The following is an 18,847-nucleotide window of genomic DNA, read 5'->3' as shown; positions in this document are numbered from 1 at the left end:
TTCCCTAAAGGAAAAATCTACCTCTTCCCAGAAAAGAACATGTAAGAGTTATTAAATTATTGCTAGACAGAGGTAAATATTAATTAAGGGCCAACACTAAAGATTAGGTATATGAAGTGATTTGCAAGGACCATACTGTTTTCTAGGACCATTTCCAAACATGCAAATAAATGATAGTAGAAGTATTGACCTAAAATCTCGCAGAGATTTATACTATATATATATTCCAAGCATGCAACTGTTAAATGTAGTCACATTGTGACATAAGAACTATTTCTGGGTCTGCTGGCCCTAAAGAGGGTCAAATGTAATCTAAGTGGGAGGAGAAAAGACTGAAATTCAAGCTGGGTGTGGTAGTGCACACCTGTAATCCCAGAATTTGGGAGGCTGAAGCAGGAGGATCACAAATTCAAGGTTAGCCTGGGTGATTTAGCAAGCAAGACCCTATCTCAAAATTAAAAACAAGAAGGGCTGGGGATGTGGCTCAGTGGTAGAGTGCCCCTGAGTTCAAGTACTGGCCTCAAGACACAAGAGCAAAATTTGAGCTAATAAAAAGTCACAGGGAGAAGGAACAAAATGTATTGAAAGGAAAAAAAGACAGATAAAATGATAGGGAGTATGGGAGACCATACCTATAAGCACAACCTTGCCTTTCATGTGGTAAAGGTTCTGGATGGTTACCAAGCCAGCACAAGAGGAAAACAGAAAGGCTTTCTCCTCAGAGTTATTTCTAGTCTAAGATTCCCATTTCTGAATATTTTTGGAAATCACCTTCACTCAAAAGAGGAAGATTCATATCCCAATTGGTAAAAATCAAAATGAGGAACTATATACCTGTTGAATGGGAAACTTTGATGCTGTCATCTTGCACAAGGTAAAAGCACATACTAATTGGCCAGAAATTGTGAGTGTGTTTGTGCACATATGTGTGTATGAGCAGAGGAGGGCAGAAGCATAAATGATGACAAATGTTTCTGGTTCCAACAGAGAACAAGTGCACTCCTTCTTTTCATCTTGTTGACTGTGGGACAAACAACTCATACTTTGGGCTGTGGTTCCAATGATGATGAGTATTGAAAATGCCAGTCCAAGAGTACAAAAATCAAATCAGCAGTGCAAAGTCAAACACATGACAGATATTGAGTGTCTTTAATGAAAGAAAGAAGAAAAGCTGAGGCCAGATGACATAACTCAAGAGTTAATAAAGAAATGCATAAATAAAAATGTAAAACTCTGACACACACACGCACACACACGCACGCATGCATCTGCATATTCATATACATGTAGCCTGAGGATTTTTAGTAAATGCTCCTTGAGAATATCTCATTGGCAAGATGGAAGTCTGAGCATTTTATAAAATGATTTCATGAACACTATCAGATTTTTTCAGGACTACTTGTACACAATTCATCAAAACAGGTAACTCTTCTATGTTCTTCCTCCTTGAATACTTGTATCAAGGGTTATAGACTTTATATAGAGAGAAGAACTTGATCACTGTTTCAAGACAAAGCTCACAAGACAGCTTTACATTGAAAGATTCTTTTAAAGCAGTGCTGTCTCAAAGTCTGACTTAACATGATTGGCATGGGGGAAATCTTACATCAGAAGTTTTTGTTGAGGGAGAAAGTGATTGGAAAGATTCAAAAAGTCTGAAACTATAATGTTGGACTAGGTGAAGTGTAATGTTGGGTCTGAAGTGCAGAAAGGGGAAGAAGTATTACTGAGGTAAAAAGAAAAAGTGAAATGTTGGTTTTGGAGCGGTAGGGGAGGGACACTTTGGAATTAAAATGAAAAAGAATGAGACACATGTAGGTAGGATGTGGTTGCTGACAAACTGCCTTAAAATCCCTTGTAGGATTTAAATTCATATACAAAAGTTTACTTACAATGAAAGAGAAAGGATGTAGATGCCAAGTGAGTTACATGGCTGAATGGACCAATTATGCAATTACCTGAGGAGGTAGGGTCTTCAGAGAAATCTGGCAACTCTTCAGGGGGATCCCCATAGAATGAGTTGAATTTGTGACTTGACACAGCGGCTAGTACTGCTCCCTGCAGTAGAGATGAAAAATGTGATTAAAACAAATACACAAATATAAAAAGTTCATTAAGTAGTTATCTGAAGAATTGTTCAGACAGTCCAGTACAGAGGAGATGTTGGCTGGAAGAGAGATAGCTTTTAAAATAATTTTGAAGCTCTTTAAATAAATTACATATGCATACATGAAAATAACACTGCTGGGAATTACAAAAGTGTATGAACTGGGGCTGGGGTTGTGGCTCAGTGGTAGAGCACTTGCCTAGCATGTGTGAGGCCCTGGGTTTGATTCTTAGCATCACATATAAATAAATGAATAAAAAATTTTTAAAAAAGTGTATGAAATAATTACATCTTGAACTCAAATATGTACCACACAATGGAATATTCAGTAGTCATTATTAAAATGTTGCTGCAGAAGGATGTTTAATGAAATGGAAAGATGACTGCGATGAATTTCACCTTGAAAACAAGGTATGGCATGATCTCATTTTTGGAAAAAATGTTAATATAGATGTAGTCAACATACACCAGAATATTCATAATATTAATTATGCTTGGATAGTAGGATTATGAGCCATTTTTCTTTTAAAAATAATTTTCCTCCCTTCTTTCTGTTTTTAACAATGATCATGTGTTACTCTTGTATATGAATTCCCAGTCAGGCCAAACATCAGAATAAACTGAATGTGACTTTCAAGCCATGTGCACAGCTTCCCCCTGAGTTCTGGTTGAGGATCATTGCCATGTTGAGGGCCTGGCAGACCTAGAGCTGTTGAGTGGAGAAAGGATGAGAATTATTGTTTCCAGAACAGGAAGACTGACAAAACTTCCAGGTTTATTCCCTAGCTCTGCCACTTTCCAGCTATAGGACATTACTTGTGTAATGCATTTAATCTCACTAGGTTTTCTTATATGTAAACTGAGTGTACTAAACTGACATACTTTACAGGATTATCAAAATTCATAATGTACATGAATGTGCTTTGCAAACTATAAAGAATTGTATAAGTGGGAATCATGACTAGCCCTACATAAGCACAGCCATTTGCTAGTCTACACAAAATTGCTCAAATCACCTAAGTTGTCTAAGTCTATAGTAGTCTTTGTCTGAATTTTAAATATTAAACCCTTGAATTTTTTTGAAAAGAAAGTTATATCTCTTAATGTGTAGGTATTTGTTAATAAATCCATGAAAACATTAATAGAAATATACTTCCACAAAGATAACTTTTGAGGGGGTTTGTCTTAGGTTTTATTTTTGTTTTTTTTTCCTCCTACAAATATAAGTTGAAAAATAGACTATAAAAAGGGAAGAACAAAAACAACAAAAGAAAACAAAACAGAGACCTGATGTTGATGCTACCATTTTAGGCAAATTTCGATTTCCAAAAGTTCAGGATCAGTGCAGAAAGGTTCTAATGCAGAACTATAACAACCATGTTGAAAAAAAAAAAAAAAACAGTAGTGAATGTTGAGTTCTTCTTTCCACAGAAGAATTGTATTTCACTTTACATATTATACATGTTCCCTAAAGCTGGGTGGTAATGGAATTTTTATATATCAAATCATATTTCCCACACACTGAAACTAGACTTTTAGAGATACATTATTTTTATTTCCAAATAAAGTTCAACTGAGTTTTTGATATGTTAGTTTTAAGGCCTGTTCTAGCTACTAAAATAGTCCAAGATCTATAAATACTTATACTATTAGGGAAACACTATTTAAAAGAACCCTGAGAAGTAGATTCTTTTGAAGCCATTATAGCAAGTTCCTAATTTGTCTTATGGCTAGCAGTTTTGTTTATTTAGTTCTCTAAACTCAGTGACCGCACATGGTTCAAATGTTGAATGCTGAGTTATTATGTAAAACAGTAAAATAGTTCCAAAATAGTTCATGGATTCTTAGAATTTTATTAAAGTTTGAGAGTCAATCTTATAAATGGCTCATTCTAGGAGATTCAGTTTTGCAGATGGGAAAACTGAGGTCCAGAGAGGCTTAGCAACATGTGAAGATTACTGTCAACTTAGAGACGGTAATCAACGGCCAGCAGAATTGAGGTCTACTCTGCCCAATTCAAGGATTTCTACTATACTAGGAGTCAAAAAATTTTTGTGAGTGAAGGGACAGACAGTAGATATTTTAGGCTTCATTAGCCACATGATGTCTTTTGCAACTATTCAACTCCACCTCTGTGGCATGAAATCAGCAATTGATGAAATATAAATAAAGATACAGTGCTGTCTTCCAATAAAACTTTATATCTAAATCTATATATTTATATCTATAGGTAGTAAACTGAATTTGGCCCCCAGGTTGTAGTTTACCACACTGTACTATACAATCACTTTGGAGATCCTTTGTGTACAACAGTAATATAAAATCTGAGCTTATATAAATAGTTCTTCAAATTTTCTGCTTTAATTTAGTAGGTACACTTTAGTATGTTTCAAGAATGAAACATAATTTTGAGTTAAGAATACTGTTCATAATCTATTAAGAAAAATAATATTAAAGTTGAAATTTTCTCCTTTAAGTACTAGAAAACAAATTTCTAAACAAACTTTTCCTACTTGTGCACAGTCCAGGAATGCAAAAGACTGATCAGTAAGTCAGAGAAACATGCAGGGTATACTATTGCAATTGCAAAATGAATAAAGGAAAAAAATTACAGAAAGTCATCAGAAATCTTCCTTGCTTTCCATATACACAGGGAATAAGTGGTTTTATCCTCTTAATTGAATTACATAGTTTCAATTTACCATGTCCTAAACTGATTGCAATAAATCATTTTAGGACATGGTAATACAGAATATTGCTTCTATTTATATCGGAAATTTGCTTTTTAGGTGTAGAAATATTTTAAGAAACAAAGAAAATGATTTCTAGAAAAGATTCCCTCCTAGATAGACAAGCTCAGATATCCATAAACATCTCTTTGCTCATAACTCCTTCAGGAACTATCTCCCTGGTCAGAGTGCATGTGCACTCCCTTAAGAGACCCACAACCCCAGAGCTCAGCTTTTCCTCATAGCCTAGGTCACACAGTTTGTCTCATGTATCCTTATATTCAATTTGACAAAATATGCTCCTTATATTTAGTCCTGTACTCAGGACTACGTAGTTTATAAAAGAAAGTATTGTTTCTAGAGGATTAAAAAAAACCCCAAGTATTAAAATTCTAAAGCTTATGGGCAGGGGGTGTAGCTCAGTGGTAGAGCACTTGTCTAGCATGCATGAGGCTCTGGGTTCCAATCCTATCACTTCTAACAAACAAGTAAACACATACCTCTAAAGTTGAGTATGGAGGAAAAGCCCCAACATCTAAAATGTCTGGTAACTAAAATGGGGAAAAGAAACTTTCCATCATCACTTACGGAGATAACGTAAAATAATGAAAGAAACGAAGATAAAAAGACATCTGTGATCACATGCAGGGTTCCAAAAGCTTTGTTTACCTACATTTTCAAAGTAGTCTGAAAATTATGTGAATAATTTCTAATTATCTGAATAATTTTCTTAGAAATTTGTTGTCTCCTATAGCCTGCTAAAGAGGTTAAATGCCAAAATGAATGTAAGAGTATGGAAAAGAACAATTTTCTGGATTGTTGAGCATTGATACTATTATACCCATAATGAGTAATTATCTTGAAATTTCAGCAAAGGTAGTCAGATAAGTAAAATGAGTAATATTTTATATTCTGGCATTAAAAAGTCACCATCATCTACATCCATAAGACTAGGATCCTAGGAATAAGACATATTCCATGCTTGTATAAATACGTTAAAATAGATTCTACTGTCATGTATAATGAAAAAGAACTAATAAAAATTTAAAAAAAAGATTAAAAAAGGAAAAAGTCTCACAAGACTTTCAGCATGAGAAAAAGGTTCAACTGTGCAAATAATAAACTCACTATCAAAAATGCAGTCAACATCATTTCTGGCAGTGGAAAACTAGAAGCAATCTCCATGTCCACAAACTGGTTAATTATATTACAGTTTGTATATATAATGGAATAGGTATAGAACAATTATAGTTTATGCTTAGAATAATGACTCCCAATAAAGTGGACATGTCAGAATCACCCATGAGCCTTTTTAAAAAGACACGTTCCTTCAACCTCACATATTCACCTAGCAATTAGGGAGGGAGGGGTGGTCCCTTGGTTGAATGGTGCAGTGAGCCACTGTCAATGATGGTAAATGTGTTATATCTCCCAAGTGTGCTGAAGTAGAAACCAGTATTTAAAACCAATATTTTGTTACAAGGTAAAGAAAGTGGGTTTTGTGAAATTCCCATGAGATAAAATTAACCATCGTACAGTGTATAATTCAGTGGTATTTAGTACATTCGCAATTGTCTGGTTCTAAAAAATTTTTCACAACTCCCCAAACCCTGATACCCATTAAGCAGACACTTTTCAACACCTAACTATCACCAATTTGCTTTCTGTCTCTATGGATTTAGAAACATAAATACCTATTCTAGATATTTCATATACACAGAATCATCTAATATGTGGCATTATGTTTCCTTTTGCATGTGGATATTCAATTGTTCCAGCCCCATTTGTTGAAAAGACTAATTCTTCCTTCCTTGAATCGCCTGGGAAGATTTGTCAAAAACTGATTAGCCATAGCTGGGTGTGGTGGTGCATGCCTGTAATCCCAGTGACTCAGGAGGCTGAGGCAGGAAGATCATGAGTTCAAAGCCAGCCTCAGCAACTTAGCAAGGCCCTAAGCAACAGAGTGAGACCCTGTCTCAAAAAATAAATAAATAAAAAGGACTAAAAGGACTGGGGTTGTGGCTCAGTGGTTAAGTGCCACCTGGGTTCAATACCCAGGACCAAAAAAAAAAAAAATAAACAACACATCAATTGATGATAAGTAAAAAGGATTTATTCTTAAGCTCTCAATTCTGTTCCACAGATATATATATATATACACACACATACACACACACACACACACACACACACACACACATATCCCAGTGTCCTGATAACTGCAGCTTTATAGTAAATGCCCCAAATGAAAAGCATGAGTCTTCCAACTTTGTCCTTTTTTTCCAAGACTGTTTTAGCTATTCTGGAAGCTTTACATTTCCATGTAACTTTTAGGATAAGTTTAAGTTTGTGCTAAAATTTTGATAGGGATTGTGGTGAATCTATGCATCATTTTGGGAAGAACTGTCATCTTAATAATATTGAATCTTCCAATCCATGAATATTAAATACTTCTTCATTCAGATCTTTTTTTAAAAAAATATCTTTATTTTTTAGTTGTAGATGGACAATATCTTTATTTATTTTTCTTTTATGTAGTTCTGAGGCTTGAACCCAGTGCCTCACACATGCTAGACGAGTGCTTTACCACTGAGCCAGAGTCCCAGCCCCTCCATTCAGATCTTTAATTACTCTCAGCAATGCTAGTTTATGGGTCTTGTACTTCTTTTTTTCATATTTTTCTTAAGTATTTCATTAGTTTTTGAAGTTATCATGGTTGGAATTTTTCTTAATGTCACTTTAAGCATGTTATTTGCTCATATATAGGAATATAATTCAATTTTATATATTGATCTTATATCCTGTTACCTTACTGAACTTGTTATTTCTAATAGTTTTTTGGTAGATTCCTTAGGATTTTCTATACATGGGGTCATGCCATATGTAAACAAATGCCTTTTCTTTTTTTGCCTGAGTATACTAAGAGCCCAAGGATTTATATTTCTAACAAGATCCCAGATGAGGCTGATGCTGCTGGTCCAGGGACCACACAAGAAAAGTGTACAGTAATTCCCCCTTAGCCATGATTTTGCTTACCTATGGTCAGCCTTGGTATAAAAATACTGAATGGAAAGTTGCAGAAATTAATAATCCATACGTCTTAAATAACTTTTATTATAATATATAATATTATTATAAGTATTCAAATGTATTATTAGTTATTGTTGTTCATCTCTTTCTGGGGCTAATTTATAAATTATTCTTTATCAGAGGTATGTATTGTATAGAGTTTTGTACTATCTGTGGTTTCAAGTACCCACTGTTTCGTAATGTATCCCCTACGGATAAGAGGAACTATAATATATTATACAATAGATGTGATAGTAGAGGAAAACAATGGAAAGAAGCTGAATATTACAGTGTAAGTGTAAGAGTTTCTCCTAAATACTGTGAGGGAAGTGATGATAAAAACGATCAGAAAAATCTAACTACAATTACTTTGGAAGAAACACAAGAGTTGAGATTACTCAGTGAAATTTTTAAAAAAACTTTCAAAACCCACAAAAATGTTACAGCCAATGACTGGCAAAAAGCTAAAATGGTCTAGAATGCCCATTCAGGAATTGCAGTTGTTTACAGTGTAACCCAATCAAAAGTATTAACATTAAAATCATAATAATACATCAACAGTGATCACAAAGTTAATAGCAAATAATATTTATGAAGCACTTGCCTCAACTTTTGTAAAAATATACTGATTCGACCTATGAATTAACTATTATCATCATACCCATTTTATAGATAAAGAAATAGAGGCACAGAAAGTTTAGCTAATGTGTTCAAGGCTACACAGCTAGGAAGTGTCAGAATCAAGATACACGAAAGGCAATACAATTTGAGAGCCCACTTTTTCCTTTTCCTTTTTGCCAATGACAGTAAAAATTTTGTTGACTAAGTAGCAAAAGTGGTTTTCTACTGATTTCAGTGAATTTTCTTTATAATCATTTCCAAGGGAGTTCTAGAAATTAGATTGTCTTCTACTATTTGAGGAATTTAAAAACAGTGTCTGGGTAGGATGGGCACCTTACTGTTCATTTGAGAAAATTAGCTGTATGGTGGGTTCTGAAAGCCATGGAAATTGCCATCTTTGTTCCAGAAGTTTGCAGGAGAGGCAGAATGAGAATGAGTTCCTGGAGGAAGGCAGATGTAACCTGTTTTAATGGGGTGGCTGAGCTACTCCACAGAAGACAGCCTTACCAGAAAAAGCTGGAAAAAAATTTCAGTATTGACCCTGCTGATGTTCTTAATTCTAGGTTGTTTGGCGGGTCTTAAAACTTTAAATAACCCTGCAAAGGGATGTGGTAAATCCACATGACCCCTCTCTGCTGTGACAGCTTGGCCCTGTCCAAATGAATCTTAGTCATCACTTTGGCTATTTTAAGCCTAAGTCTGATTTTGTGGCACTGGGAGAAGAACAGAATGTCTCTTGTGATGGTGAAATATCTGTACCTAGGCAATGGCAGGTTCAGCCCTGTGTAGTGTTACATCACATGAGGCCAAAGCCACGTTAAGAGTTTAAAAGACTTAGGGCAGAGTCAAGAAAGACATACAATGAATAGTTTCTTTGAGAAGAAAACTAACTTCAAATATAGCTGAGCAAATTTCATTAGGAATGATAAGACTTTTTATTCTTTTGTAGGTTGATGGTTCAGGTAGATATCAGATCAAAGGGAAAAATAGTCTTGGGAAACTTGTTTGGGCACCATCTCAAAAATGGTATAATTACTTTGTAGCTGGGTTGTGGCTCAGTGGTAGAGCACTTGCCTTGCATGGGTGAGGTGCTGGGTTTGATCCTCAGCATCACATAAAAATAAATAAATTAAATATATTGTGTCCATCTACAACTAAAAAAGTATTTTAAAAAATCACTTTGGTTTTTAAAAAGCAAATAGAGAAGAATCAGTTTAAACTCTTGAATATAAAAACAACTAGGAGAAAAGCTTAAATGGGAATACTCATCAACAATGATATGTTAAAATTTCCCTTGTTCTATGGCACCACCATTCAATGGCACCTTTTGCAATCATAGGAATGTTATATATCTGTGCAGTCCAAAATATAATCACTATCCATATGTGGTTGTTGAGCACTTGAAATGTGCTTGTGTGAATAGGGAACTGACCCTTGAATTTCATTTAATTTCAATTAATTTAAATTTAAATAGCTGCATGTAGCTATCGGATATCATGTTGAACATTTCAGCTTTACAGTATAATACTGTAGATTGCTAAGTTTTCCCAAAATTAATATAAATGTTCTTAAAAATTTGGAGTTATATAAAATCATTCATAAATATTAGGAGTTGAGTAATAACAGATTAAAAATACTATTACAATTTATGATGCATCTGAAAGTACTTCAGAAGAAAGGGTTTATAGTTGTTAGGAGTCACATGAATGAAGAGGACTACTAAACAATCAGCCACTTAAAGAGCAAAGTCAACATTTTCTATATCAAAAGTAGGTCAAATATAAATGAATTTCAATGCCATAATATAATAGTTTTCCCTATTACCCTAGGGTGGAATGGGGCAGGATAGTATTGTTCCATATAATTTTCTTCTAATGCTGGAAAGACTCCACTATTTAATGTTGGGTCTTTTCAGAACCTTTTGAAGTTAAGTGGTCTCCCCATGTGGGGTAATTATTATTATTATTATTTTTATTGGGGTAAAGGATAGGGAGAGAGGCAAGAGAGAGAAAGATATCTAGGAAAAAATAAAGGAAGGAAGGTAAGAAAAGTGACCTGAAAATATTTCCTAGTAGATCAAGGGATTTTATTTATTGCTTTGTGATGGGGATTCAATCCTAGATTGAATGTTAATTCAGTGTTATTTCCATTGAACTAAATTCACATTTTCTGTCAAAATATTTAAGTTTGAAAAAGCATCCTAGATTAATATTTAATAATAATGTATGATAATATTAACTATATCTCTGCAATGAATTTTAAGGGGAAACATCTAAAATAAAATGTATCTTCTAGTTATTAAAATTTGTTTATTTAGACTCATACTGAGATATTAATGGATTTTAAAAACCAAAATATTGTTGAAATGGTGGTAATTTTTGGAAATGAGAATTTAGCTTTAACAAAAACAATAGCCAACACTAGAATACACTGAAGGGCAACAAAACAGAATGAAAAGATTGTTAAGAAGATTGTCATCTACCGTTATCTGCTTGGCTCATTTCTGATTTAACTTACCTTAAGTTTCCTCCGTGCATTGAATTTCCTCAGTTGTTCTACTGTTTCTGGAAGATGAATCTTGTAGGCATAACGATCTCGCTCCTATAAAAGAAGAAAGATAATGAACATACATAACCATTTTGAAGACTGAAGAAACAATATATAACAAATGATAAAGTCCAGATTCTTAAATGTAAAGCTCAGACTGAATCCTAGGAGATTGGAGACTTTATCCCATGATATTGATAAATACTCTGAAATGAGGGATATGAGGGATAATAAAGTAATATTTTATTTTTAGCAATAATAAAGGACTAAAATAATAAAAGACTTTAATTTTCAGGTATGTAACTAAAATAGTCATAATGATTATGAATGTATGAAGTTACATTTGGTGTGAGTTTTGTCAGGTAAAATGAGCATTTGAAAAATTAGCCTTACAACTGATTTAAGGTCAGAAATAACTGAAGTATAAAAACCACAAAATCATTGGGCACGGTTGTGCACACCTGTAATCCAAGCAGCTTGGGAGGCTGAGGCAGGAGGATTGTGAGTTCAAAGCCAGCCTCTGCAATTTAGCAAGGCCCTAAGCAACTCAGCGACACCCTGTCTCTAAATAAAATATAAAAAGGGGCTGGGTATGTGGCTCAATGGCTAAGCACCTCTGGGTTCAATCCCTGATACAAAAAATAAATAATAGATAGATAGACAGACAGATAGATCAATAGATAAATACAACAAAATCTTTCAACCAGGAAAAAGTTTTTAAGGTCATCTAATTCAACCATTTTCCCCATATGGGATCTCCTTCACTGCCTGATGGATGATGTACCATTTGATAATTTGTGACATATGTCTACAACCATAAAGTCATCACTACAATCAAGACAATGAATATATCCACCAGTCTCAAAAGTTTGCTCATGGGCTGAGGCTGTGGCTCAGTGGTAGAGCACTTGCCTAGCACATGTGAGGCACTGGAGTCGATACTCAGCATCACATAAACATAAAATTAAGGTATTGTGTTCACCTACAACATATATGTAAATTTTGCTCATAACTCCTTGCAATCCTCCCTCCCTCTCAGAAAACCACCAATTTATTTTCTATCACTATAGTTTGCTTTTCCTAGAACTTTATATAAGTAGAATCATACAGTATATGCTCATTATTGCCTTACTCAGCATAATAATTCTGAATTTATCTACATTGTATATATCAACAATTCATTCCATTTTATTGCTGAGTGGTAGTCCATTGTACAGATGTACCATAATTTATCCTTTCATCTATTGTTGGGCTCTGGGTTGTTTTCAATTTTTGAGTATTACATATAAAGCTTCTTATAAACATCCATATACAAGTCTTTGTATAAATATGCCATTTCTTTTAGGTAAATAATAAGGAGCAGAATGGCTGGGCCATATGATAGCAATATATCTAGCTTTTTAAGAAGCTATCAAACTGTTTCCCAAAGTGGCTGTACCATTCTATATTCCCACTAGCACTGCATGAGTTCCAGTTGTTCTACATCCTTGCCAACATTTGGTATTTTTAAAATTTTAGTCATTCTAACACATGTGTGCAGGTATCTCATTGTGGTATTAATTCCTATTTCCCTAATGACTAATAATGCTGAACATTTTTGCCTGTGCTTATCTACCATCTGTATGTCTTCTTTGTTGAAGTGTCTGTTGAAATTGTCTCCCATTTTGAATTGTGTTGTATGTTTTCTTCTTACTGAGGTTTGAGAATTCTTTACATATTCTAAATATCAGCCCTTTATTAGATATATAATTTTCAAATATTTAATCTGTGGTTTGGTTTTTCATTCTCTTTATAGCATCTTTCAAATAATAGAAGATCTTAATTCTGTATATAGTTTGCAGGTAGAGAGAATTGAATTTTCTGATAGATTGGATGTGAGGTGTGAGAGAAAGAGAAAAGTACCATCACACAAAGATTTTTAATGTGAGCAACTGGAAGTCTGATACCAACTGAGTTGAGAAAATGGGGGCAAGCAAGCTGAAAGATGCATGACATGTCTGGATTCTAGAGCACCAAATGGGTACTTCAGTTGATCCTCCCCACCTCCAGTGCTGGAGATGGAACCCAGGGCTTCACACTACTGAGCTACTACTGTTCTACTACTGAGCTACACTCCCAGTCCATGGAGTTGATTTTAAAAATATTTCACATTCAACAGAATGAACACTTAGAGTGTACTGTTGGAATCAGAGTTGTTGATAAGGAAATTGATTCAAAAGTAAAGTGCTAAAATGACTAGACAGAACAAGCATATTTCACCTCTACCAATTACACTAAAAGCTCCTGGTATGGTATATAAAGCAACCAATGGAATGCTTTGAAAATTGGAGAAAAGAAGGCAGACTGGGTAGGGATACCAGGATACAAGGGGACAATCCTATGATGACAGTGTCAGAATTTTTTTTTGCCTCCTAACACATATGAGCCTGGCTGTGAGAGCAGCTTTCAACTTGGGAACTCCAAGTAGGAAGAGGGCAGACAAAACGATCCTCAAGAGAAGGCCACTGAGAATAGCTGTCCCTGAAGAACAGAATCTTCTCTGTGTCTTTAGATTCTATTACTACTATGAACATGTAGCGGGGCATAGTGCATTCCTTGCAATCCCAGAGATTCAGAAGGCTGAAGCAGGAGGGGCACAAGTTCAAAGCCAATTTGGACAATTTAGTGAGACCCTGTCTCAAAATGAAAAATAAAAAACTGGGGATGTAGCTCAGTGGTATAGCACCCCTGGGTTCAATCTTTAGTAATGGGAAAAAAAAGAAAAATAAAAATAAAGAAAGAAAATCTATTTTACAGCCTGGCTTTGTGTTCTTCTCTCTAGCAGACTGGGAAGTTTACTGAATCTCTGACCATGAATTCTATGTCAAGTGAGTCTCCTTTACATTCAGCATTCACTAATGTGAAGTGGACAAAGAGATAAGGACAAAGTCCAAAAAATAAAATTATGTTTTAATTATGAATTCTGATATTTTCTAAGTAGACAAAACCCACAAGATTTTTCAGAGTTTATTAAGGTATCTCTTACCAGAAAACAAGCAACACCAAAAGCCCAAATGAGGCAAGAGTAAATATAATATTTTTTCTGGATTAAAATCCCTCCTGAGACTAATAATGTGATATGAATTCAGAAAATTTCCATAGCAATGTTTCCTGTACTTTAATAGAAAGTACATGGTTCATAGTCCTTTGGGCACACTAGAGGCGGAATACATATTTAATGGGTGTGTTGATTGATTTTTCCAAAATTCAAATCAATAAGCCTGATATAAATACCCTTTATTAGCCAATACACTTTATAGCCTGTATATACAAAATGTGTAAAAAGAATTCAACCATCTGTGAGGAAAGTATAATCTCCATTGGCCTCCTTTTTTTTTTTTTTTGGAATGAGCAAGTCTCATTAATTTGGATAGATAAAGGTGTTAAACAGGTATATTTGAACAATTATAAGACATTCATATATTATTTGGTCTAATCTCAAATTCTTTTTTGACATGAACTAGTTAAATAAGCCTTCTTTGGGTTTGTTTTATCAAAGAATTAATTGTCTTTTTCTTTTTTTTTTGATGTGAAGCGAGGGTGTTATGACTGGGTACTCTTCATTTTGAGAGTTTTCATCTTCTTATTTCTTCACTTTGCAGTTATTCAGGACTTCTTCATAATTAAGTCACTGTTTAAACATTAGCCTAGAATTCTAAATCAACACCACTTACATTCACTGAAATGAGTTACAGATACACATGGACAAGTATTGAAAGGTGACCAAAACCGATCCCACCAGCTAGATGACCTCATTGAATCTCATTGAATTTTTCAGAGGACACATAACCAGTGAAGTTCCTCTGTATTTCAGATACAGCTCACAACACTGAGCTCAAACAGCCTTCTGGACCTTTTTGTTTAAGATAATGACACTTCTTGTCTTTTTCATTCTGGTGCTAGAAATCTATAATGTATTAAGCTCAGTTTACTTAGAATAAGAACTATCATTGTTGGCAGGGGCAAGTGTTTCCAAAAACAAATGTTGTTGGCCAAGAAAGCTTTGGTAATGAAAGTTACTGTGAACATATATAGTATATAATGCTAAAACATTTTCTAAAGGATTTAAAAAATGACGAAAGTGGCTGCCATTTTCATTGCTATTTGGTATTTTGACTAGCTTCTAATGAACAAAATATCCCCATTAGAGAAAAACAAGGGAGAAATAGGAATCCTGTCTAAACTGTTCATTTTCATATCTGGGAGGAAAAAAAAAACATTAAAAAAGTATCTAAGAACTGTTTACCACTGTTTTCATGGAAAAACTGGGAATAATTAGTACTGAATATCAGAATGTTGAATGAATATATGAGAAGTTGTATTCTTAAAGACAATCTGGAGTCATTGGACACCCTAAATTTTTCAATTAATATTATTCCATATCACTAAGATACATTATTAATCTACATTTTATGCTACTTTATTGTTTTACACAAGTAAGTTCTGGGGAAGAAGCATGGTATAATATAATGAACATCCAGCCAGTCATTAAGTCATAAGTATTTATCAATCACATACTATGTGCCAGATACTTTCCAGGTTTATACAGAAGTGAACCAGAGTTGAAAATTCCTACCCTTGTGCAGCTAGGACAATTAACCAACAAGTAAGATTTAAGTACATCTTACGGAGACTATTGCTATAGAGGAAAATAAGTCAGGAAAGGAAAATAGGGAATTTTGGAGGCAAGGGGCATTCCTTCTCCCACATTTTAAATAGTGTTCAGAGAAGGTTCTAAGAAGAAGCTGGTATCTAAGCATAGATCTGAAGATGGTGAAGAAACAAGCCATGAAGACATACGGGGGCAGAATGCTCTAGAGAAAGGACATGGTTAAAACAGGGCACTAAAGCAAGAATGTACCTGTGGTCTGAGAATTAGCAAGGAGGCCAACATTATGGAACTGAGTGAGAGAAGAGAGAGCAGGAAAGGGTGAAATCAGAAAGGTATTAGGAAGTCAAGCTGTAGAGCAGATTAAGAAAGAATACTTCAGGGGAGAGGCCTGGATTCAGGAGACATCAGTGTACAGATAGCATTTAAGACCAGTCAGACTGGATGAGTCTAGTCAAGCGACTGAGTATAGACTGAGAAAAAAAGGAGAAGCAAGGACAGAGGCCGGTGGCACTCCACTGTGAAAAGGGGGTTTAGGGGACACAAGGACAAATCAGTAAGTACTGAGGAAGATCAGCCAGGGTAGCAGAAGACAAACCAGGAGAAAAGGTAGCCTAGAAGCCAAGGGAAGATAAGAGCTTCAGAAGAATGCTGATAGGCCAGGCCTGGTGGCACACGCCTGTAATCCCAGCAGCTTGGCAGGGTGGAGGTCAAAGCCCATCTCAGCAATTTAGCAAGGCTCTAAGCAACTTAGCAAGATCTTAAAATAAAAAATAAAAAGGGCTGGGGATGTGGCTCAGTGGTTAAGCACCCCTGGGTTCAATTCCTGGTACAAAAAAAAAAAAATGTTGCTCATAGGCCAAGAAGGACAAGTTCTGGAATTTGACTACCAAATTTAGTAATATAAAGGTCAGTGGTGACTTGATAAGAGCTGCGAAATTTTTTTGTTTGTTTTTTGTTTCATTTTTTTTTGTGATGCTGGGATGACACCTGGGGCCTCACACATGCTAGGCAAGTGCCCTACCACCAGGCCCTCAGTCCCAGCCCAACAAGAGCTTTCTTAATGGAATTGGTAGGATTATGACCTTGACTAGTATCAGTTCCAGAGGAAGGGACGAGAGAAATTGGAAGATGTAATTACAGACAACTCTTTCTAAGGATTTTGAAAGGGAATCAGAAAATACGGGCAGAAGCTAGAGGGGGCTGCAGGATCAAGAGAAGGCACATGTGTGTAAATGTAAAAAATAAAAGTAAATTATAGGATGCTGTGTCCAAAAGAGACAGAAAACTGATGATGAAGGAAAGGGGAAAGTTGTTGGAGCAATGTCATCATGTAGGTAAAAGGGACATGATCTATACAAGTGATAGGGTCTTGGTAAGCTGAATTAAAATCCTGGCCTCACTAATGACAACTTCTGAGACTTGGGGTAAGATTCTTTTGTGGGGGAGAGGGCAAGGGACAAGTCTCTTAACTTCTCTGAACATTCATTTTCCTATCTATAAAGTGAGAATTTCCTGGAATTACTAAATTGTATAATGCTTTTTGTTTGTTTTGTGGTACTAGGGACTGAATCTAGGGGCACTTTACCATTGAACCACATCCCCAGCCCCTTTTTATGTTTTATTTTTGAGACAGGGTCTTGCTAAATTGCTTAGGGCCTTGCTAAATTGCTGAGGCTGGCTTTGAACTCGTAATCTTCCTGCCTCAGCCTCCTGAGCTGCTGGAATTACAGTCATGAGCTATCACACCTAGCTTGAACTGGGTAATGTTTCAATCAAACAGTACTGTTTCATTGATGTTTCAACTTATAATTTTTCTTAATACTCATTGGAAGATGGGATATGGGAAGGATTTTTAAAATGGGCCTCTTTCCTAAGACAGTAAATAAATTCATATCTAGTTTCTATGGATAAGTAGCTAAAGTTGTAAAGAACATATCACACCTGAAATAAAGGAGTTCAATCCCACTATCAAAAAAAAAGGATGATTAATTTGTTGTAATCTATTGTAATTTCAGTCATGTGACATCTCTTGGAACATGTGTTGGCAGAGGGAAAATAGGCCTTCTTTCCTCATATATTTCATCTTCATCTGCTTTTGTATTCTCTGTATACTAGCTGAATGCCACTAGATTGTTCACAGTTGATGCACAGGAATGACCAACAAGAGGAAGAAAAGAAATGAGAGAATCTCAGAAAGAAGAAAAGGTAAAAAAGGGCCACCTTCTAGATCAATACACTGCTGTCATTGGAAGTGTTCAAACAGTGTGAGCGGTGACCTGTGAGCTCCTATACCTTAAGCCATGGGTGATTCAGTGCTTCATAAACGGTAATTCTTTCAGCTGGATCCAGCATCAGCATTCGACGTACTAGGTCTTTGGCACTTTCAGAGATATGGCTCCACTGCCGAGGATTCATCTGGGGAGGAGAAAAGGATGACTACATAGTTATCTTCAGTGAGAAGTTAACATTTACTCTTATTTAATATTCTTATATTGCTTCAGTGTGAATAAAAAATTCTCAGAGCAAAGAACAGAAATCTCATTTTAAAAGGCTTATTTTTAATGCAATTAAATGCATTAAACAGCTTATTTTAAATGTAATTCTTTGTTTGTGTTATTGTTCACTATATGAGAATTTGCATCAGTAAATATTCCATACATGTTCTTGTTGTTATGATAATATTTTCAATAATCAAAGGATAGAATGCTAACCGGTTTCTACCTTTAGATCCTCAGCTAAAGAGTCTAGATAGAATAACTTGATCCCAAAAGGACTAAAATAAAAAATTAAGATTTAAAGAAATACTTTATTTGAGTACTGGAGATTGAATCCAGGAGTGTGTAATCACTGATCTACATCCCCCTCGCCCTTTTGATTTTTTATTTTGAGACATAATCCCGCTAAGTTGCTTAGGGCCTTGCTAAATTGCTGAGGCTGGGTTTGAAATCGTAATCCTTTTGCTTCAGTCTCCTGAGCCACATACATTACTGTGCCTGAAGAAACATTTCAAAACATGTTTTTAAAACTGGGGATCAGCAGCAGTTGTGAAGCTAGGAAAAATTTTTGGTCAGAGTATGTCAATTTCAGTATATAGGGGGAAATATACCATTATCATTGCCCTAC

General features: G+C 35.2%; 1 protein-coding gene across 7 annotated transcripts in view; it reads right to left on the bottom strand.

The window, feature by feature from the left end:
- The window catches only part of Cask (calcium/calmodulin dependent serine protein kinase), a 349,943-nt gene that overhangs the window by 97,365 nt on the left and 233,731 nt on the right, over window positions 1-18,847 (bottom strand). For all 7 annotated transcript variants that reach the window (XM_026387544.2, XM_026387548.2, XM_026387547.2 and 4 more), the window contains exons 8-10: window positions 18,017-18,139; window positions 11,044-11,127; window positions 1,959-2,058 (exon numbers count right to left, since the gene is read on the bottom strand). In XM_026387544.2, coding sequence (XP_026243329.1) covers window positions 1,959-2,058; window positions 11,044-11,127; window positions 18,017-18,139 — 307 coding nt within the window. The remainder of the gene's footprint in view (window positions 1-1,958; window positions 2,059-11,043; window positions 11,128-18,016; window positions 18,140-18,847) is intronic.

Source organism: Urocitellus parryii, chromosome X, assembly GCF_045843805.1.
Source record: "Urocitellus parryii isolate mUroPar1 chromosome X, mUroPar1.hap1, whole genome shotgun sequence".
Taxonomy (NCBI): Eukaryota; Metazoa; Chordata; class Mammalia; order Rodentia; family Sciuridae; genus Urocitellus; species Urocitellus parryii.
This window is presented reverse-complemented; position numbering and strand designations above follow the sequence as displayed.